Consider the following 22,690-nt stretch of genomic DNA (forward strand, 5'->3'; position numbering starts at 1 on the left):
TCCGGCGACAGCCTCGTTGGTGCGCGCTCGACTCTGTGATGGGATTAAAAAGGCGGGTAGGGGATGATAGGATGGAAGAGGCTGAGCGGCGAGGGAGAGGTGAGAGGATGGCGTAAAAGTTGGAAAAAGAGTAACGCGACCGCGAGCTCCGCGACCAATGGAGAACGAACTGCCGGAAAATGGCTGAACCAAGGAAAAAGCGAGGAGGCGTACGAGGGGCTGAGGGGGGAGGAGGACGAACAATCGATATCGCGGCGTCTCGATTCGGAGCCGATTTTCAACTCTCGGAACAGCCCAACATGTACCTGCCACCACAACATCGCGATGGCGCGAGGGCTTATACACACAGTAAATAACGGAATCGATTTCGATTAAACGTTTAAAATCGTTTCTGTTTTCGTGATATCAGGATCGCTGATGCGGTTGCAATGCCAGCCTCCGGGCTACGAGATACGGGGTGATTTTTTCCGCAATAGAATATTTGATTACAATTAACGTTCGGTAAATCATATCAGCGTCATTGTTCTGAAATAAGTGACGAATAATGTCGTATGTATTATTGCATATCCGCGTTAATGGTTCGCTCTATAAAGAGATTACTGTACAAGATCAACATTAGCTGCAAAGTGATAACATCCAATGAAAGGAATAATATCGTTGAATTATCATGACATATTCTCGTTGCTATTCCGGCGATTATTTATTAAATATTTCGCGTTGAAAATAGAGATATTCATTTAACTGTAAATATAAACGAAAGCGGAGAGAAAGAGCGTATGCGCGCGAAAAAGAACTACGGGGACATAATAATATATATCTGGCTTTACAGTCGCAGGTAATTTTCGTGAAAATGCGTTCACATTACAGCGGGATGAATCAACATTAACGGTCTCCCGTACGAGTATTCTCCTCGTCACCATCGAGACCATCAGTTTTCGCGACAATTTACCGCGAGCTATCCGAAACGAGGCGTAAGCATCGCGCAATTCAATTTAACTCTCGCTTGCATGTCCACGAGGGGGCCAGGTAATAGCTGGGAATTCCCGCCTTTTTCACCCGTCTGTGCGAAGCAATAGCAATAAATAAATATTCCGCGGGGGGTCGTCCGTTGCCCACCCTTGTGCATCCCCCATACACTTCTGCCTTTTTACGCCACAGGGGGCAGTCGTGCTTCATGGTGTTTTATGGATTTGTTACGAGTCGACGCTTTTTGGTTGAGAAGGGAGTTGTCGAGTAACTCGCACGAAGAGAGTAGCTAGATCTCTTTCCGTATTTTCTCTTTTTTGAGTTCGCGCAACGAGCGACGACAACATATCTCAGCTATAGGCACCGCTGGCTTCTTTCCCGCATCCTCGAAAAGCTCCGAGGTGTTCCGCAACGTACAGAGGAAATATTTCCCGGGTCGTGAAAGATCCTGAAAGTAAAGAGGCAACGCGAGAGAGAGAGAGAGAGAGAGGAGAAGAGGGATGCGAAAGGTAAAGCTCTCAGGAATGAAAGGAGAGGACTTTACTGGTGCGCGAATAATAACGACTCGTATTCTCTCCGGCTGTCGTCGGTTTTCGATTTGAGACGCCAACTTTCTTTCCTTCCCACCTCTCTCCTCTGTACATACGTGTATATATATATATATATATTCACTCTTTCTCGAGACTTTTTTTCTCCTTTCCATCTAGCTCTCCGCGATAGTTTACCTCTTTTCCGCAAGCACCGTTCTTCCTCTCGTCGATCCAATCACGAGATCGGATTGCACGGAAGAAGGGTGGATGGAGGTGCAAGAAGGAACATGAAAATGTAGTTGGGTAACGACCCACCGCCGCCGAGCGGAATAGAAGTTTTATCGTACAGCCTGCCCCGTGCTGCGCTGTGGAGAGGACGTATAAATTCAAAGTGACGCGAGAAAGCGGATCGATGGGAACGTAATTCTTCGCTCCTCGGAACTCGGTAAGTACGGCGTCAATTTGTTCGATGGCTCGGAACTCCCTTCCGTTAAAAAGAAGACGATAGACGCCTTCGCGCCAAGATCGGACCCTCGATCAATACGGTATACATGCAGCGAAACGTCTTGATAAAATAAGGAAGATATGAAATTTCGAAATAAAAATACACGTAGTTATAGCTTTTCAAAATTCATTGCCATTATTATTAATACATTAAACAAGAGAAGCATCGCGTAGCGTGGCTCGATCTGCTAAGGTGTTCATGAAATGAAAGGAAAATACAGAAGGTGAAGAAAAAGGTATGTATATGGGGAAGGTGAATAACAAGACTCACCTTTACAGCAATCAGTAATATTATACGGGGTGAGTAACCCCATTAGCATTCATATTTCAATTTCACAGGCCTCAGAGTCGCAGTTTGAAACTGTGGAAGGTACTTGGTTGGAGCGGTGAACGGGGGAGATAAACGGAAGAGAATTCACAGAGAAGAGCCAGAGGGGAGGAAGCGATGCGGATGAGAGGGAGGAATACGTAGAGGGTGAAAGAGGAGAGCTAATATCGATAGCAACCTATTACCATCTATCTCCATACCGATGTAATGGACGCGCAGCCCCGATTATCAATCCGTAATAATTGTGCATATTAAACGGGCACTAATTATCGGGCTGGCAGCGTGCCGCGGGCACCATCGCCATCGAATCGAACGAGTTACAACTCAGCGGTCCGTTTCGCTCTTTCCCTGTCTCACTCTCTCTCGCAGTAAATTTCACCGCGACCGAAAGAGGATTAATAACCAAAAAATCATCGCTCGGCCAGGCGCGAAAATATTCGCGAAATCAAATATCAAACTGTATTTTTCTCGATTCGCCAAGTAGTTCGCGAATTTTTCAACGAGTGTGAAACCTTAATCGCCTATTCGTTTCGCCGCATCGCATCGGTTAATGCGGGAACGCTGTTACGACGCGCGGGACCGTTTAATCGACGCCCGAGCTAACTGCGCACATCGATATTCATCCTGGAATGGAAAAAAAAAGAAAAAAAAAGAAAAATGGAAGAGACGGGTGGGAGTTGCCGACCGCGGCTGATCGATTCTCCTTTCTCGCGCGAGCCTTTTACCGAACGATCGATCGATCGGTAGGACCGATCTCGCAGGACACTCGAGAGACCTGAGAGGCGGAGAGCGCGAACGGCGGTGCCCTCGAGCGCTCTCGAGGCTTTTTTCCTCTCCGGAGCGCTTTTAATAAACGCGCGCGCCGCAACCAGCGGACGCTTTATGTTATCGAAGAAGAAGAGAAACGAAGAGAAATAGAGAGGCCGAGAGTGAGTGAGGGAGAGGGAAAGAGAGTGAAAGAGAACGAATACCGAGTGGTCGATGAAAGCGGAAGGGAGTGCTTTTGACGACGAGCTTTTTACGGCCCTGTGTTCCGGTGTTCAGGCTTTTACGTCCATTCCACGCTTCCTCCTCCTTCGTCACCATCTCCACCTCCCATCCGCTCCGCGTCACTCTGTTTCCCTCTTCCTCTTTTTCTTTTTCTCCCACGCGGTATCGCGCTAATTTCCTCTTTCGCTCTCGTAGTCCTCCACCTCCGCTCGTCCAATAATACATCGCACGTAAGCGGCGATCTAATCCCTTTTATGAGGTGAAATTTTACACGCCCGACAGTACCCAGCGATGTGCCAATCTTCTTCATTCACAACGAATAATGAGAAATTACTAGATAGTATCCGATGTGATACTCACATGCCTCTCCTCAGCCGGATTGAGACCTGTAACAAAGAGTAAAAAATTTCGTGTGAATTACGCGTGAAAATCGTGATATTATTAAGATGTTATTGTAAGATGACAGCGACTGTTCTCGTCGAGATAAATCTATGTTTCAGAAATCACTCTCGACAGATCTACCCACCGACAGTACGAACGCTATGAATGTTTTTTTTATTATTATTACAGCGTCGAAGGGAATAGAAGTCGGCGGTATGTCGACGGAATCTTTTCCGCGGAAAGAAGCAGATAAAGGAGAAAGAAGGAGGAGATGCGCGAGACTAGCTAGACTTCTCAAGGATTTCCGAGACGGCAAGCGCGGGGGAGTGTGAGAGAGATCGAGAAAAAGAAAAGCCGCGGCTGGAACAGGGAGAGGAGAAAATCCAGACGGAAAAGCTTTGTCCTCGAGAAGCCGAGTTCATAGTTTGCCCTCGCTCGATTTCCCCAGCCTCCTCCTCCTCCTCCTCTTCCCTGTACCCCGCGCCAGTTGGTACACTTTGGTCTCGTAGGAAATATCTTAACGATATCTTTTTCCTACCGTTACCCGTCCTACTACGAAGTAAGAATTACACGAACCGTTTATGTTCTCGATGCACCGGGACCACCATAAATTGCCTCTTTTCTCTCTTGCGACATTAACCACCACGGAAATAAAATATTTTTATTGACGCCGCGAGAGACAGAGCTTCGATATACAAACGATAGCGAGACATTTTCCCCAATAATAATAAAGTTGCAACGATAAAACGCGTATTTTCGTCGCTCAATGAAGCCTTAATTTCTAACTTCCCATTTGGAGCTTCCATTTGAATGTTCTCGAGTATCATCGACCATCTACATTGAGACGAAGGAGTGATTTTATTATTACGGTCTCTATAGTCCGTCAAATAATAACGGGAATGATGGTCGGGGAAAGCCTTATTGGGTCGAAAGACCTTTCTCGTATTTTTCCGAGCTACCACCTAGTCTACTGGTAGTCGACGTGAAATGTGAAGAGAAGGCCGAGAGTCAGGTCGTTTCAGGGGGTTAAAATCCTGGATACACGTTCACATCGTTATCGAGCAGACGCGTGCAAAGCAGAGCAGTTTCAGAAGATAGAAGGAGCAAAAGGTATCTTCTTTCTCCACGCGCCAGTATAGAGCTCGCTAATGCCCGTCATCCCCCTTTTATCCTTCCTCCTATCCGGCCAGAAAACTCTTTTCTCCTCCCTCACTCGACTACTCCCACGCTCGTAAACGGACGCGGAAGAGCGCGCATAATTTTCTACTAAAGCGCGAAGAGGTCGTCGAGTGTTTCCGAGAGACGTTTTAAGGACGCGTGCTCGCATCTCCTCTTCCATCTTAGAATAAGTTCACTAAAAGTACCGAGGACAAGCTCGCTCATTACTCGGAAAATTATCAGATAAAACGTGGCACGTTATCGAGTATTCGAGTTATTCGACGAAAATCCGCTTCGTATTAAAATCATACCACTTCTACTCGAGGAGCGACGCGGAGATATAAACTTGAGAGTAAATCGAGCGAGGATCAATACCGCTATTATCAACGCCAACACGGCCGACATTGGTTTCTAATCGAGCATAAAGACTGCAAGCTCGTTGCGGAGTGAATAAAAAGGAATCGTGGCGTCACACAGACAGCCGGTAGCAGATATTGCGGCGGATATGTCCGAGGATACAGTCGTTTTAGGGGGAAACGCGAAAAACCGCCAAAGGGAAGAACAAAACGAGAATGAGACTACCGCGCGCTGGTAGAAACAATTCGCTCCGGGCAATGTTCCGGAAAGAAGGAAAGAAGTTTCAGTTGTCACGACAGAAATACTGGGCCGTTATACGTCTCTCGGTTCGCAGCGGAATCTCTTTTCAAAAGAGTGTCTGCGATCGTTGACAATGTAGACTGCAGTAGATCTGTTCTTTTTGACTGCGCTTTTTCACGCCTTCTTTGCTGCGAGCAAAGCGAACGTGTGATCACGCTTCGGCGAAAGAAAGAAGGAAAGAGGACAAAGAGTTCGTGTTATATGGGGCATAGTTAGAAAAAAAATACATACGAAATAATATGTAATGTGCCACCGGATAAGGTAAACGTCCCAGCGACCGGACATATACCTACATGTCCAGACATTTACACAAAACTTTATATTTGTTTATATTATTAATATTAATCTCAAATGCTTTTTTGAATATATATTACTGTATAATATATTATTATAATTTAACTGTAATCTTTAAATACAATAAAATTATAATATAGTAATAAAAAAGCGTTTTAAATTAATAACGATAAATTTTGTGTAAGTATTCAAACATGTCTGGTCACTGGGACGTTTATCTTATTCACGTCATCAAATAGGGACAATTTAGCAATTCACGGTGTTAATAAAATTTCTAAGACAGCCGGAGGCATTTCCGTGGAAGTGATTGCTTCAAGATCGACGGATATCCCATTATGGGCCCATTGATCGGAAAACGCAAAACAACGCGCAAAGCAAACCAGCCGGAGGCTATATACCCGTCCTGAGTAACATAGTTGAGTGCAAGTCGAGGGAAAGGATAGACAGGGTCAGAGTGGAGGCCATCAGGGAATAGAGACAGCGAGTAAGGGCGTCAGACGTGGAAAGGGGGAGGGGAAGGGTTGTGGAAGTACCCTCGTGTCGAGAGGAAATTCTGAGTGCTCTCTCGAGAGATGGTTGTGGCTAGAACGAGACACGTCGAGCGAGAGATCGAAGGAAAGCTAGGAAACGCGCGAGAATAAGGACAAGAGAAGAGAGAAACGAAAGATGGAAGAGAGGAGTTTGAAGGAGTACCAACGCGTCTTCGTCAGCGGTACGTGAGGCTCCCAAGAGCGCGAACCAAGATCTGCAGTCGCGTGACGTGCCAACGAGAAAGATAGATGTAGGAGAGATGAAGAAGATGCGAGAGAGAAAGAGAGAGGGGGGGGGGGGACTAAAACCCGAGAGGATTCTCGAGGTCAAGATCGAGAGTTTCAGGAGCTTCTCTCGGGTTTAAGCACGGTCGTTTGCATCATCGACTCGTTCGTTCCAGACTGCACTTAAAATAGCACGAAAAGGTTCCGCTTAATTTCAGCGACTTTGGAGCGGTGTCTCACCGTACACTCTCCAAGTGATCTCTTTCGCTTCTTGAAACGCTCTCACGAGCAGTTTTCATCTATTACACCGACGGGCTCTCGACGGATTAATCGTGTTTACGTTCATCGTCGCTGCGTATAGCGCTGAATCATCAATGAGATTACGAGTCACGGCGAGCACGGCAAATCAACAACATATCATCTCATGAGGATCGGTTACCGGCCTATTCTCGCAGAAGCAAAGATAGGCGATTGAACAGCAGGTAGCCGAGTTACGTGAAACATGAAGTTGGATGCGCAACCTTCTGCGAACTAGACGGTTAAACGGATCGTTTGGCGCGCAAAATATCCACGAGCGGAGTCGCTGACTGCGCGACATTGGCAGACAGACGAGACATTGGCATCGACAGACTTCCACGAATTGAATCTTTTCTATCGACGCGACTGACCTTACACGTTCGTCGAGAAAGACGTAAATTTAAACGTGTCGAGCGATTGATGAAAGAAAAAATTCATCCAAAGATGACATTTAATAATTTTAAAGCAAAATATTTACCAGCTATAAGAAATTTTCAATATTTCGATTTCTAATTATAAATTCTTTTCTTTCGAAACTATTTAAATACACACATCAATTTAAACAAACTCTTGAATTTAATGCTTGAAACAATTTTAAGGCTCCATATATTAAATGGCCGAAAAATTTACTTTCTAAGACTCTTAGAGTGAATCTTACTCTGGAGAGTGACAGACTCTTAAAGATTAAAAACTGAGCCACTCTTTTTCAAGACTGGCTCAATTTTCACTGTTTAGACTGCGACTCCACTCGAAAGAATTTAGAGAGTAAAAAAGAAAGTTCATGTAACTTACCTCCGTTAGGTTTGAGATCGTCGGGTTGACCGCGATGAAGTTCCGGTTTGGTCAGCATCGACAGCGGATGTGCGGCCGTACCTCCGGGGGTGCCAGCCGCTCCTGGGGGAAGGCCTAAACCGAGAAGCGCCGCGGATGCCGAGGTGGGGACCGGTATACCCGCGCCCGGGCCCAACCCAGGAAGTCCGGGTATACCCGGATGCGGTCCCATCGCCGCACCCGGTGGCAGTTGCTGGGCGTGCATCTGTTGCAGGAGTCTCGGTAAATCAGGCCTCTGTTGCTGAAACAAAAATTTAACGTGCCAATAACATCGTTTACGCAATGTACGATTTATCCATCATGATCTGGATAATACCGCCGGTCACTATCGGTTGTTCGTTGATAAGCGCCTCATAAAGCATCAACACGGGAAAGATTACGTGTTTACGAGTACGTACATACGTGCGGATCGGCGCAAATTATACATATATATATACATATCGCTAGGATCTCGATAAGTTCCGTAGATTAGATTAAATAAGTAGTGAGGCAATTAACGGGCTCGAGAGCGCGTAACGGTGCCTCTCAAGTATTTCCGCTGTAATTACCAGATAAAAGCGAGCGGGTATTATTCTGCGAAAGACGTGAAAAAACGCGATGTACGGGAATCGAGGCGATCATCGCTAAGAGCGCGGCAGATTGGAATTGAACGGGACGGGTGGGATGGGGAAAACTTTAATAGCGCGTCGATATTATCGTGGTCGCTACGACCGAGAGAGAGAGAGAGAGAGAGAGAGAGAGAGAGCCAAGTCCAATAGAAGTTCGGAAATGATTTTTACGGGCTATCGGTTTAGCACGATGGTGTGGTGTGTACGCTGCCGCAGCTTCGTTAGGAGAGTCTGTTTGCTGAACGTGAACTCACGTTTCCAGCGCGGACAAATGCATAAGCAAATAAAATCGCGCTCGCGAGCGAGCGCGCGTGGATTTAAAAGCACGGCACGGTGCACCTCTCTCCTCTCTCTCTCTCCTCTCTCTCTCTCTCTCTCTCTCTCTCTCTCTCTCCCACTCATCCATCATAATTGATCAAACAATTTCGTTTCTGTGAGAGGAGACAGGGAAACAGCGGGCGAACAAAAAGCAACGCAACGATAATTCGCTGGAAAAATCGCTCCGCTTAATTCCAGTCACGATCGCGCGTTCTCCCCGGCTCACTCTCTTTCCGTCTCTCTCTCTCAACGAATCTCTCTTCTCCTCGTCACTGCCAGCCACCGCCAGCCGCTACCGCCGTTACGCGAAAATACACTTCGTTACAGTCAACGGAGGCAACTTTCCATTAGCAAAGCATACAAATTGCCGAGTAAACTCCGGCAAGTTTGAGTAACCTCCGCGTTCGACCTCGCCCGGGTAAATCAAAGGCTGCGAAACAAGTGGAAAGACTTGCGCGTTCTACCATCGAGCGGAGGAGTGAGTGAGCGAACGAATGAACGTCGGCGAAAAGTTTCACGGAAATCTTAAGCGTATTTCGCCCGTAGTTTCCTCGTTAGTTGGACCAAGCCGCCAGACAAATTGTGGATCTGTTCAACGCCGTTTTAACGGTTCGCAGATCATGGTGCGGAGGCGAGACAGGTGGGGAGTAGGTAATCACGAGAGAGAGAGAGAGGAGGAAGGATAGTGCGCAGACGGCAAGTGCTAGAGGAGGGTATGGTACACCCACACCCGTCTGTAACCATGTACACTCGTTAAGGCAGGCCGGGGCGAATATATATTCCAGGGAGTAGTTTGCCGAGATAATTAAATGGCTTAACGATATAATAACCTCGCGTCGAGCGTCGACTGTCTGAACAGAGCCACCCACAAAACATACAAACAGAGGAATGTGTATAAGCGTGCCGATGCCGCGCCACGCTGCGTCTGTGTGGAGGAATGGAGATTGGAGAAGAGAAAGAGAAAGTGAGGTAGAAATAGAAAGAGCGAAAGAGAAGAGAGAAAGAAGAAAGATGAAAGACGGAAAACGGCTTTACGGTCCACGAAGCCGTATTTCTGCGAAATGTCGTTGGTGATTCGAGGAAGTCTCGAAGCCCCTAGGAAACGTTTCGAGTTTCCACTCTTGATAGCGATAATAATCCTGACCGGGGAGCCTGCTATCCTCACGGATCCGACATCTACTCAAGAGTGTTACCCTCTTACCAGTGCCAGGAAACCACTCTCATCCACGTGCTGAGATTCCCCGTAATACCGCAATAACGGGAGGAACGCTTTGACGTCGTGGAGCGAACGAATTACATGAAGGGTGTTTAAAGGTGTGAATTTCAGTTTCTGATCCTCCCTAATGAGAAGGAAATAAAACGAAAAGATATATCGAATGTGATGAAAGTTTTACGTAAAAAATTATATAAAAATATGACATATTTTTCTTTTCCAAACTTGATATAAATAAACATGATATTACTTTTTTATACTATTACGAGAATTATACTTTTCCGATTTGAAGTGTCTGTTTTTTTTTTATCTCCAGATACAAAGTTACTGCGTCTTAATCATCGTGCGAACCATCTCGCGGCACCTGCATCCGTTACCAAGTGTTCATCCTCAGCAGTTTTCGTCACCGTCGCCACTTGCTGACTCGACCAGACACAAAGTTATACGGCCAAGAGATCTAAAGGGGATCGTCTTAACCTTCTTATGTTGCGTATCGTTGACACACTCGGTAAGCATCTTTGGTCCAAGTAAGCAGTCGCCACAAGAATTGCGATCGATGCAGGTATGAGTGTGCCTATCGTAAAGACACGTAAGCCAATATCATTCGCAACATCGAAGCTTCACAACTGCGATATCCCGTCTGTACATAAGGAAGTTTACAGCAATGGTTTCTAATAGCCATTATACAAGAGAGAGAGAGAGAGAGAGAGGGGGGGGGAGGAAGGGAGGTACCTTCCGAGAAAAGCTAATCTACCGCGATATCTATATCGCGATGTGATATAATCCGCGAAACGATTATGTTTCCTGGTCTTATCTATCCACGGCGAAATCGACCAGCGAATCCGTCGTGGCTTGTTCAATTCGATCCACCCGGCATAGCTGGTGGGATTTAAGAGAAGAGAGTAAACTAAGACGAGCGGCATTCCGGAATCCTGCTAAGGATTTGCCGCACGTACCCCGACAACGTCGCAGATCTGTGGAAGTTTCTCCGTGGGCTGTGCGGGAAGGAAGGCTCGGAGACGGAGGGGTAGCTGGAATGCTGATTAGTCGGCGTTCGTGAACCGTAACACTATAACCTACCCCCGACGGCTTGGGTAACCGGGTGGGTAGACTCCGGATAAGATTCAGTGAGCGGGAGAGAGAGAGAGAGAGAGAGAGAAAGCGAGAAAGAGGCGGCTATATAGGTGGTGAGAGCGAATGCGGCGAGGAATAAGGGTGTGAGGGGAGGAAGGGGAGGGGGGAGGCGACGACGGGGTCGGAACAGAGCAGCGAAGGAAGAGAACGAAACGAGGGTTGGAGAAGCCGGTGGCTTAATAGGGAGGAAATTGAGTGCTCGAGCAATATTGAGGAGGATTCGGGATTCGCCAGGATCGTATCCGTCCCGTCCGCTTTTGGATTCCTCGGACGTGCATCGGCTTCCAGCGTAGCGTGCCCGCAGGGGTTCTCCACCCACCGCGGATGCTTTTCACGCTGAGACGCACGTGAATCGATTTGCTATGTATTCGATCGTGTCACGAGCGTGATTCAACGACGGTACTCGCGGTGGCGGCGGCGACGGAAGATCCATCTTTGTAACAAGCTATGCTATTGGCGTGCACTCACCCCGATGATAGTGTTCAGCTCGGTCATGGTCACTTGTTTGGCTCTGTCGAGTGCTGAAGCGACTTGCTGCTGATGCTCCTGAGAGAGAAAAGGCAGGATCTGCACGACGATCGCGTTCAGCCTTTTCGCTATTTCCGTCTGGAAAAAGTTTAATAATACCTGTTAAAAAATATCTTGGCAAAATTATTAAATTATCATACTTGTATGTTCGCGAGTGTAGAAGCAAAGAATGAGATTATTCCTAAAGACTGTGAAGGTTTTTTTTACAATTAATTACTACTTAAATAAGCGTGAAAAACGAAATAAACACGAGCAGTTAGACGTACTAATTATTCTAACAACTCAGCGACTTCGACGTTATCAATTTGGCATCAATTAAATAATTATCCATTTATCGCTAAGTCAAAAAAATTTTACGAGCAAGCTTAATTGAAAAGCAACATGATTAACTTTCATTTCCTTTGTTTTGTTTGTTTGTAAAATTTGTCACTCTTTGAATTATTAAAACGAAGGGAAATTACAAAAGTTGTTGAATACAAAAATAAAAAACGCACACAGAACGCAGAAATAAAGAATGAGAATCGCAGTGATCATTACAAATTAGTGTACAGAAATTGTTTGAGTTTACGAATTTTCTTCGTTTATATCGTATCGTTTATCGTTTTCCCTTGTTCAATTAGAAAGCTATTAAGAGAAATTAGAAGGGAAAAAAAAACTAGAAACGCGATAAAAAGGAACGTTTCGTTGAGCACTCAATACTCTCCCCTCGATAAGACACGTATTACGGCGGGAGGGTGTTCAATCTGACACCCAGGGCCCTCAGGCGGCTTGTTCCGGATCGTTAAGAAAGGTAAGGGCTAGCTTAACGCGCCCTCACGAAGGAAACGAGTGAAGATGCAGGTGCGGCATAACCGACCGAGGGTGTTTACGACGCCCTCCAGCTGGAAGAGACTGCCGGGAATTAAATTAAATCCAGGCAAGATTGCCACAGTGGCGCAGGCATTTACACGCACCGTGTTATTTCATTCTAGTCTGACTTACCCCAACGTACTTAACATCGAGGGTACGTTGCTTTTTTATATTTGAGATATTTTTCTCGTTGACGGATGTGTCACCTTCCCTAAATCCAACTTTTGATATGTAATTTATCCTCGACACGTGATATAACTTCCTTGACTCAATCCTGACATTATTTTCTTCATCTACTAATTCTTTTCTAAATATAGAAGAACACTAACCCATTATTAGATAATCATGTACAAACCTACGCGCCAGGCCGGATAACTCGGCATAATTATTCACACAGCGCAATATCACACGGCGCGAAACTCCATTTAATTATCGCGGAATCAACAGGCAGCGCACGGAACGGAGCGGAGCGCGGACCATTTTCGATGCTTTCGTCGAGAAAATGAAATCACTTAATTACCTCAACAAAGCGGCAGCTCCGCCGCTCGTTTCCCTGCCGACGCGTAGAATTCGCACGCTCGAAAGACGCGGAAGCGGAAGCCGACGATTCGTCGTGAAACAGGAAGTAAACCGCTGGTTTCTACATGCCTCTCATTCTCTCCCCCTATCGTACCGCATCCTCGGTAATTCGTAAACGCCCCGAAAATATAAACACGGCGAGCTCGCGGTTGATATAAACACGAACTTCCGTCGACGCGTTTTTGCCGCTGCTTAAACGAGTCTCGGATGCTAATTGAAATATCGCCAGACCACTGAAATTCTTGGCAAGTTTCCCTCGAGTTACATCTCGGCGAATGAGCGGGAAAAGAGAAGTGGGCAGAAAGAGAGAGAGAGAGAGAGAGAGAGAGAGAGAGAGAGAGAAGAGAAAAAGAGAAAGAAAGAGCGAAAGAGGGTGTAAGTGTGTGTACGTACGTGTACGTAGAACGAAGATGAAAGAGAACGCAAAGAGGAGGACCTGTTTTAATTACTCGTCGCCCTCTGAGTGCTGGTTATTAAGCCGCTAATTATAATGTACGCGAAAATGAGTCGAGCTATATCGGCGAGACATCATGTATGTGAGAGCAAGAAGGTTTACGCAGTATGCAAAAGGCGCGCAATATGCGGTATACAGAATGTGCAATTTTATGGAACATTGGAATTTTAAAAGTACACGTTTTGTACATACATACGTTATATAAACGTATGTATATCTAAAAGAGATTATGAGTTTCATAAAAATGATATTCAATATGGAATTCAAACAGGAATTCTATAAAAATGATAATCAATATGTAAATGTAATTTCACATGTAAATTGATTAGATCTATATTTCTGTAATAAATTTATGATTTTTTTTTTCATAAAACTTAACCCTCTCCATTTTTTTCTTACTTAAAGAAATAACTGGTACGAAGCGGTTAACGTGTTTAATGATTGACCTCTGAGCATGACACGGCTCATTATCACAACGAAACTCAAACGTACTCGTATTGTTCGCAAGGATAACACGCGGAGAGTGTGTTTCGTAACGTGAGGTAAAGTCCCATCTACTTGGCGTACTGTACGGCAGTTTGTGGCGGTACTAGAACGAGAAGATTTCAAGCGAGTGGTAGAACGGGAGAGGACATTGTGGGCGAGAAATGGTGGCGACTCCAGGGAAGAAGAGACGACGACGGGGGTGGAGTCGTCGCAAACGTAATTGCGTTGCCAAGAAGTTTTCCCCGGGTGAGAGGTAACCAAGAAAATAATGAATGGCTTGGATGCTCTGCTACTGCTCTCTCGCTTCAGAAGAGAAAGAGAGCAAAAGTGAACGAGAGAGAAACAGCAGAAGTAGAGAAACGAGAAACCGAGTTTTGGCCGCGGTGCTCTCGTTGGCCTGGATTTCACACGGGGGAGAGATGAAAATCTCGCCCTGAGAATGAATTTTTCTCTCTCGTGCCAAATTGGACCAACGAAGATTGCTCTACTCCGAGCGGAGTCTTTCACAGCGTGAATGGCTTTTTCCTTAAAATAGCACTTGCACGGCGGACGTTGTTGTCCGCTATCGGAATATCAAGGATGGTACGATAAGATTTCGATGAAGACTGTACTAAAAATCTATGGTTACATGCAAACAACCACGTACGTGCGGTGTACAATTCTCAAAAGCTTCGATATTCCTTTTCTTTTCTTTTTCATGTCCGCGTTCTCTATGACATTACGAGGAGTCGCGACGTGCGCTGAAACGGAAGACGCAGATGCTCCGGTTCAGTAATATCGCGAAAACCGCAAGAAGCTCTCGCAAAGTGCCATGCCTCTCTTCATACATATGCACAAACACACACACACACACACACATGCGGCATCGCCGTTGTGTCGCGCGCTTGCACATATACCCGGACACGCGGTTACGAACATACGATGTATCTCAAAAGGAATCAGGCACTCTCCGAGACGCTCTCCCATACATATAAACAACACGGTATAGCGTGTGTCTAAAAGCAGGCAGCAACATTCACGGCATGAAAATGCAAAGCGCCCGAGTGCCGTCGATAAAATTCCTCGCCTGTAAAACGGTGACGTGAACCGAATGCTCTTTCACCGCCCCGGCCCAGCCCGGCCTGGCCCGACACTGCCGATAATCCGATACTCGAAGCTACCTCGAGAAGAGGTGGGCCTTTGCAAATCCGACTGCGTTCTATGCAGCAAATATCGAAGCACGATCTTATCTCTTATCGCGCATTTCTATCCGGCGACGAACTTTATCCCTCCGCGCTACGCTAGAAAATGTTTAATCGAAGAGTCAGCATTCAGTAATATAAGAGAGAAACAGAGAAGAGGAGAGAGAGAGAGAGAGAAATACAGAGTTTGTGGCAACAAAGCCATGCTCGCCGCCAACCTCTGCCGACTAACCGGAAGCCGTTACTTGCGCTAACGAGTAAACCAACGGCTGCTCGTCGGACTTTGGTGGTATTATGCTGCGCGAGCAAATAAACTGGCGTGTTCGGCTAACTCCCTGGTTTCTGGTAAGCCCCTGCACACCGGCGGCGGTTCTCGCTCGCTCGGCCTGTAAAGCCCGGCTAACGTCCGCGTGATTGCAATACCCCGCGGCTTGCGGAGAATACCGGATGTGGCCATGTGTACGCGCGCGCGCATCTGTGTACATACGCCGGACCACCGTGTGTGCGCGAGCGCGCCGGTGGGTGGATTAGAGATAGAAGAGGGAGGGATGGGACATGGATAAAGCGTCCGTTAAAGTATACGAAGAACCGAAAACTCATTGTGTCCGCTGTTGTTTCGAATCGTTTGCGTCCTGTTACACGGAAAGTTAGATTAAATCAATTTTCCGTCTCGCGCGTAACGTCACGTCGCATCCAATCGAGTCGCGTCAGCTAGTTTTCATCGCGTCACGAAGCCAGACAACGCGTATCCCAGCAGCAGCAGCAGCAGGGATCTCCTTCCGTCGCGTTCGTCGCGTTCGCGCGACGACGTGAAAAGAATCGATAATGCGCCCTGTCTTTTGTTCCGTCTATCGCTCGCGCTCGTATTGTCGACGTGGTGCACGAAGCTAACTGACAAATAGGTCAAACGCTGTAACAGCGGAGATTTGATGCGGCACAAAACGAGAACCTCCCCCGCCGCCTCGTCGTTTATCCATTAATATCGTCGTACCGATTGCGATATCCGCGCGAGCGCGTCGGTCGAAAATAACGGCGTTCCGAATCGCGAAGTCGATTAAAATGCGAGCGGATTGCGAGGTGAAAAAACGAAAGGGGGGGAGGGGGGGAACGGGAAAAACTCGCTCGCGACATCGTTCCAGCGGCGATTTCCTCGTGACACGCGTGACGAACACCGAACACGCGCACGCAATATTTTATCCGGGAGTCGCGTGAGCAATGCGCGAGCGAGCACGGAACGAACGCGTCGCGGAACGACCGCGCGGACTAGCAACGCCTGAAATTGCTTGTATAAATATTGGAGCTCGCCATTTTCATTCGGTTAATTTTCCGCGGTGGACGCACCCGAGAGAGACCGCGATGAAATTTTATACGCTTCGCACGTCTCTCGACGTCGTTGCACACACCGCTCTGCAACGCGATGCGGTACGCATGATCTCGTTCGTGAATTTAAAAAAAATAGAGTGAAAGAGAGAGAGGGGGGGGGGAGAAAATCACGGTGTTGCGTAAAATGGCCAACTCGCCAACTCGAATAACTCGAATCGCCGTTAAACGGGTTATCGGAACGAACGGGTTACGAATGACGATGATACGCTGGCTGTACAATGTGTTGGCGGTTGTTGTACCGCTAGTTGAAGGGTACAATTGCCTGTCGCGATGATGCGGTTGCCGGCTTCGATCGTACTTCAACATACTGTAACAACAATTGTCCACGCGATGATAAATCTAGTACAATTCAACGAAATTCAATTTTTCTCACAATAAGAGTTTTTTATTTAATACAACTGGATTTATTTAACTTTGGTCAGAGATCATAAAATACGATTCCACTTTACGATCGGATTGCCGTGCACGGAATTCGAGGATGTAGACGGTTCTGCGAACATAGCTCGGGCCAATCTCCGAAAACAGAGGGCAATCGACGAGAGACGACGAAGGACCGAGAGGGAGAACATTGTGCGCGAACGTTCGACGGTAAACAGGCTACAATCAATTCGGGGTTCGTCGTGGTCGCGCAACGAGGGCGGCGAGGGGTGACTTGGAGTAGCCGCAATTCAGAGAACATCCACAGCTTGTGTGTACGAAGCGTACGTGAAACGTGAACACGAAGCGTGCTACAGAATGTGTGTTTGCGTGTGTGTATGACCCGAGAGAGAGAGAGAGAGAGAAAAGTCGTTGTTGCCACTAGCAGTCGGTATTGCCGTCACCAACTACATCGTTGCGCTAGAAACGTCGAGATACCAGAGAGGTAGAGTAAGAGAAATAGAGAGAGAGAGAAAGGGGGTGAGAACGAAAAGGACCTTGGGTTCTAGCTAGAGATCTCTGACGAGAGGTAGAACGACGAAAGGGACGGAGAGACTCACTGGAGAGAAGGATAAGTGGTACTCGAGTCGCAGCAGAAGCAGCAGCAGCAGCAGCTCGGTAAGGCGGAGACCCGACACAGACGGCCCGACCCCGAAAGATCGAGATGTTTGGATGTTTGAACGTCGGAGTGCTGTCTCAGCACTCGAGCTTCCATCCATCCTTCCCGTTTCCCTCCCCACTTGCTCCCTGCTGCTCTTCAAGAGTGTCCCGATCTCGCGCGATACCAAGGATCTACCGGGTGGTCGGAGTCATTTTCATTCAGACACGTTCTAGAGATGTGGAAAGGATGCACTGGGATCTCTCCTCGATATCCTCCAACGATTCACAGAATAACGAAGTAACCGCACGAGAGTGGTTTACCGACCACTTACACCACCACCGCCGGCTCTTTCCTTTCCCCACATGGCGTAAAAACGAATATTTACTGAGAATGCGGAAACTTATGGCGTGGGTTTGCGCGAGCAAGTCGGGAGAAGCTTCTCTATTATACTTCTCGCGTATCTAATTATCCGACTTCTCGACTCTCACCCTCTCTTTTCGCACAACACGATGCTCGCAGTGGCAGGCGGCCGAATGGCTTGGCAGAGCGATCGATCAGCGAGTGTCAGTGGGTTACGGTCGACAAATTAGTGGCACTCAGGATATTAAACGTACAGAGCACCCATCTCTCGATACGAACGCGCGCGCACAAGAGCTACGATACATTGGTAAACAGCTAATAACAGCAGCGAACTGTGACTCAACTATGAACGACCGAGCTACTAAAAGGATGCTGAGAGTCACTACTCCCAGATGACTGCAGAAAGAGCTATCTCGAAAGAACTCGCGTTAGTAGCCGATGCGATATTTAAAAGGTTGTCACAAATTCCTCATTCTAAAATTCCACTTCTCTCTGATTTCCAGACAAAATTTCATTATTTTTTCTGGTGCTTTCAATAACATAATGTTAAAAAATTTTTTTTATTCTCCTAATTTGGAAACCATTAAATATTTTGTTAAGAATTTAATTTAACGTAACAATGTAAATTACTATTAATGTTGCTGACACTGCTTGCATTAATTGTTAAGTTGGTAGTATTTCAAAATTGCGTAGGTGTAAAAACTTTCCAGAAAATTCTGCAAAATTCCCTGACTTTTCTGATTTGCAGTTTTGCAGCATCCTAAATACTTAAGCTTCGGTGGATTGACCTTTCACGCGAACGTCATTGCGCGGAGGATTCGTCTCGGCGCGGGCGTTTACTCGCCGGATCTTGCGTCGCGGACAAAAGCCGCGAGAGAGAAATAGAATAGAGAATCGGAGAGAAAGAAAGGGAGATAGGAGGCGAGAACGAAGCGCAGTTGATAATCCCGACCGCAGCAACGTATTCGTGCGGCTCTGTGCACGTATATATACGGTGGTCACTCTCTGGTCGAAGCGATGTGGGGCCGGCAGAGACCACTAAGCCCACCTGATATGTCCTATCCTCTCTGCTCTACTGCCAGTATACTACTCTCTCCCTCCCTCCGTTCCCCTCTTACCCTCCGACGCCGCTGACCCTTTCCTTTGCACCCTGCCGAGGGGCAGTCCGCTTTCGAACCGCAAGCCACAACGGGCTACTGCCTTGATTAAACGCGCCATAGACCGCCATTATCGCTGATTGCGCTAAACATTAACGGACTAGCCGCCGAGGCCGACCGACCTCCTACTCTCCGCCCTTTCAAGTACGAGTCTCGTTGTGTGTACAGTACCCTCTCTAACAGCTTGTTATTATTGATACGAAGCGAATTTCAGGCAGAGGCGTATCTTCGCTCATTGAACCAAACGATTCATGTCTTTGACTTTACGATTAGCCCCCATTGGTAGTCGATTTCCGTACCCCCGCGATTAAACCTATTATTCGCGAGTAAATGCTGAATGCAAGCGCGAGTCGAAATTAAATTTTCATCAATTTTATTTACAATCAAATCGTATGAGCGAGCCCCACCGCATGTATACGACAGGCGTCTCGAAACGTAAACGCGACTGCGGTAATCAACGTGGAGTCGAGAACGAGACTGAATGACATCCGTCGCGGCGCAAAGCGAGCAAATTAGTGCCGGTGGCAGCGAGCAGGGTCTCGCCCTACTCTGCGGACGCCGTTAAGACGCCTCGTTAAGAATCCCTCTTGCCTCGCGCGAGCACTCCTCCTCTTCATTCCACCAGCCAGCGTCTTGGCACTTCTCTACCGTAAACGCTGGGGCGCCTCGGGCCTCGGATGCATTCGCTACGGCATTGTCAACAACGACGACGACGACGACAACGACGACGACGACGGCGACGACGATGACGACGACGGCGACGACGACGGCAATCCGCATTGCCGACTTGACTTTACGACCGCTCTCGACACGCCCACCGAAACACCAAGAAAATTATCGTCGCCGGGCGACCCTCGTAATTCTCCGGCACAGCGAATGCCGAGGAAAACAAGACCTTCCTTCCTTCCTTCCTTCCCTACCTAGCGACCGTCCAACCGTGGGGTAAGCTCGCGCAGGAAGTACAATTAACTTAACGCTAATTGCGAGATGAAGACCAAGCGGAGCTCGGTGGAACCTGCCTCCGGCAATTCGCAGACTCAATTACTCAGTCATATGATACGGCGATTAACCGCGCCAGTTTCCTTTATGCCTCCCTCCCTCTCCCGACTCTTTCCGCAGTACGAGAGATATCAAAATCGCGCGGTTTAACGCGGCCGCGCCGTAAACACCAAGGGAGTGAATGAATAAACTACGCGGAGATAAAGCACATTGTGCATCTAAGCAGACGAATCCGAAATTTAAACCTTCGAGTCAGCGAATTCATAAACTTTGTCGAAAATGTATTTGTTAGTGAGGAAACAAATTTTTTTTTTTTTTACTGAGACTGGAATCCTGCAAAGATAATTGCTACCGTATGATAAAAATCGCGAATTTAATGATGCTTATCATTCTTTTTTTCTTCGACTCCCTAGTAGAGAATAACGCCATATATATGTATAAAACACATATGAAAATATGTATAGTCTCGCTCTTTATTATAATATATAGAGCAGGCAAAGGGAGCGATCTCTTAACGACACCCTTAAGCACAAGAGGGCTCGAGGGTGTTCGTTCGACCCTCTCGTTGATAGCTGGCATAATGCTAACGCCCCAGCGTCGATAAAAGTGCTAGGGGCTCGGCTGCATAAAGCCGACGGAGAAAGGTTTGGGAACTGCCGTTTCAGCTGAAGGGCGAGCACCTAAACATGCCCCCCAAGGAAGTGTAGCGTCGCCAATGTATACCCCCCAGGTGTAAATTAGATTCGCACACCGATACGCTTTTCTTTTGTGCAAGCTAATGTTGGCCGGCGAACTTCTTATCTCGCGCGTATTCACGTTACTTCCCAGAACACGATATCAAGAACGTTTGAACGTCCACGTAAATACCAAATGTGTTTAATTGCCAAACATGTTTAATTATCAAACATGTTTGATTACCAAACAAGTTTAACTCTGTTGCAGTTTACTTTGTTGACGATAAACGGAGGATTTCAGATACGTACAATCTTTCGATACGGGCGATCCAAGCGACGTAAGAGAAACGTAACCTTATCAATCGACGAGACCTAAATAAAGATACCGACCGACTCGAAGATAGCGCTCTTAAAAGCTCTAGACGATGATAATGGAGACGAGCCTCATCTCTTCCCTCGGACCACCCACCGCGGTGCACCTGCACGCGGCGCGATATACAAACGTCGGGCAAACTTTACGACTCGCGGTTTAAACACAGCGCTTACAACAGGCGAGGGCATGGAAAACACGCCGCGAAAGACGCGCGAAGAGGCGCGAGAGAAGAAGAGAAAGGGAGAGAGACGAGTCGTAAAAGATGTACGAGTGATAAAAGCGATCCCAACCGCCGCCACCGACATCAAGGCTAGTAAGTAGTTACGCTTCCTTCCCCTACCCTCGCGAAGAGGAAGGGAGAACGACAGTGAGAGTGCTACGTGGATCTTAAATCCCGCGAGAGATCTCGATAGCGTCTATTTTCTCTCTCCCTCCCTCAAAGGCAAAACCCTTTAACCCCCTTCCCTTCTTCCGAGTTAACGGCTCGGCTATTCCCCGCAGCGCCGCGGGTTTTACTGCGAGCAATTTAAGTGCCCATTTGGAGACGCGAGAATTAAGCGTATTCCTCGTGTTTCGCGCTCGAGGTTCCAGAACCTCCTACGTAAGCGGGAAACGAGAGAAAGAGAGGAAAAAGAGGAGTGATAAAAATTCATGACCGCCCGCAGTCTCGTAACGTGTACTTGCGCTTGTACTATGATTACTTTAGATATTACCGGTGCGAGTCACTCGTATCGCGCGTAGACAAGCTGGTTAACGCTGATTAAGGTGGCGCGCAGAGGAAGGAGAAAAGGGAATCACGGTCGAGAGATCTAAATTCGCATCGTATACGTGAAATAAATTTTGTTACCCCCGATAAGATGGGGTACCGTCGCGCCGGAGACTGAACCACTCTCTGGACCAGTCCGAGTAAGTTACTTGACTTGTTGTTCGCGGGAGAGAAAGAACGTGATTCGATTCGTGCGCGGCACTCTTCTGCCGCGGCGAAGCCCATTTGCTGCGGATAAAACCATCCCGCGGATAGCGACGTCTCCGAACAGCATCCTTCTTATCCGCGGGGCGAAAAAGGTGCGCGCCACGTATTGTGCGCGCGGTGGGAAAAGAGAAAAAGGATCCTGAGCTTCGCGGTGCCAGTTGAAAGAACTTATCGTGTTGAGAGATCGCGAGGATGGAGGACGTGTATTGGGTACATGGAACCCCCGTCGATATCGCGGATTCCTACGTTGAAAGCACACCCGACCGATGTATACCTGTAAGTGTGCGCATGCACATATATATATATATATATATACATGAGAATGCCTGTATTCCCCGCGGATGCGCGTTCTCGCGCGACACCGAGAAAAGGAGGACGTAGAGACGAGAGTGCGAGCGAGAGTAGACATTTCTGTGTATATTTTATTGTGCACATATTGCGAACCGTTCTCCGCCGTCAAGCCGCACGGCACACACGAACGCGTGTCAAACTCACACCAACGCAACGTACACGCCTCTCTCGCTGGAGGCCCCCGGGGGGGTTGGTGGCGAGGTCGGAAGGGATCGCGACTCGTGGTTGGGCGAGGTCGAGGGAGAGAAAAAGCGAGGAGCGTAGCGTGTGGAGAGGTCGGCGGCGGTGGCGTGGAGAGCTCGATTTTTCCGATAGCAAATTTTGCTCTTCGCTTTTTCCCGCCCCCCTCCCCCTCCCCCTC

At 47.5% G+C, this 22,690-nt stretch overlaps 1 protein-coding gene across 4 annotated transcripts in view; it reads right to left on the bottom strand.

Moving 5' to 3' along the window:
- The window catches only part of LOC108762591 (protein groucho-1), a 73,361-nt gene that overhangs the window by 14,567 nt on the left and 36,104 nt on the right, over positions 1–22,690 (bottom strand). For 3 of the 4 annotated variants that reach the window (XM_018509652.1, XM_018509649.1, XM_018509648.1), the window contains 3 exons: positions 11,433–11,570; positions 7,653–7,932; positions 3,679–3,704 (listed from right to left, as the gene is read on the bottom strand). In XM_018509652.1, the coding sequence (XP_018365154.1) occupies positions 3,679–3,704; positions 7,653–7,932; positions 11,433–11,570 (444 nt within the window). The remainder of the gene's footprint in view (positions 1–3,678; positions 3,705–7,652; positions 7,933–11,432; positions 11,571–22,690) is intronic. The other variant, XM_018509650.1, reaches the window with a different exon arrangement.

The sequence above is a fragment of the Trachymyrmex cornetzi genome, unplaced genomic scaffold, assembly GCF_001594075.2.
Source record: "Trachymyrmex cornetzi isolate Tcor2-1 unplaced genomic scaffold, Tcor1.1 scaffold309, whole genome shotgun sequence".
In the NCBI taxonomy this organism is placed as follows: Eukaryota; Metazoa; Arthropoda; class Insecta; order Hymenoptera; family Formicidae; genus Trachymyrmex; species Trachymyrmex cornetzi.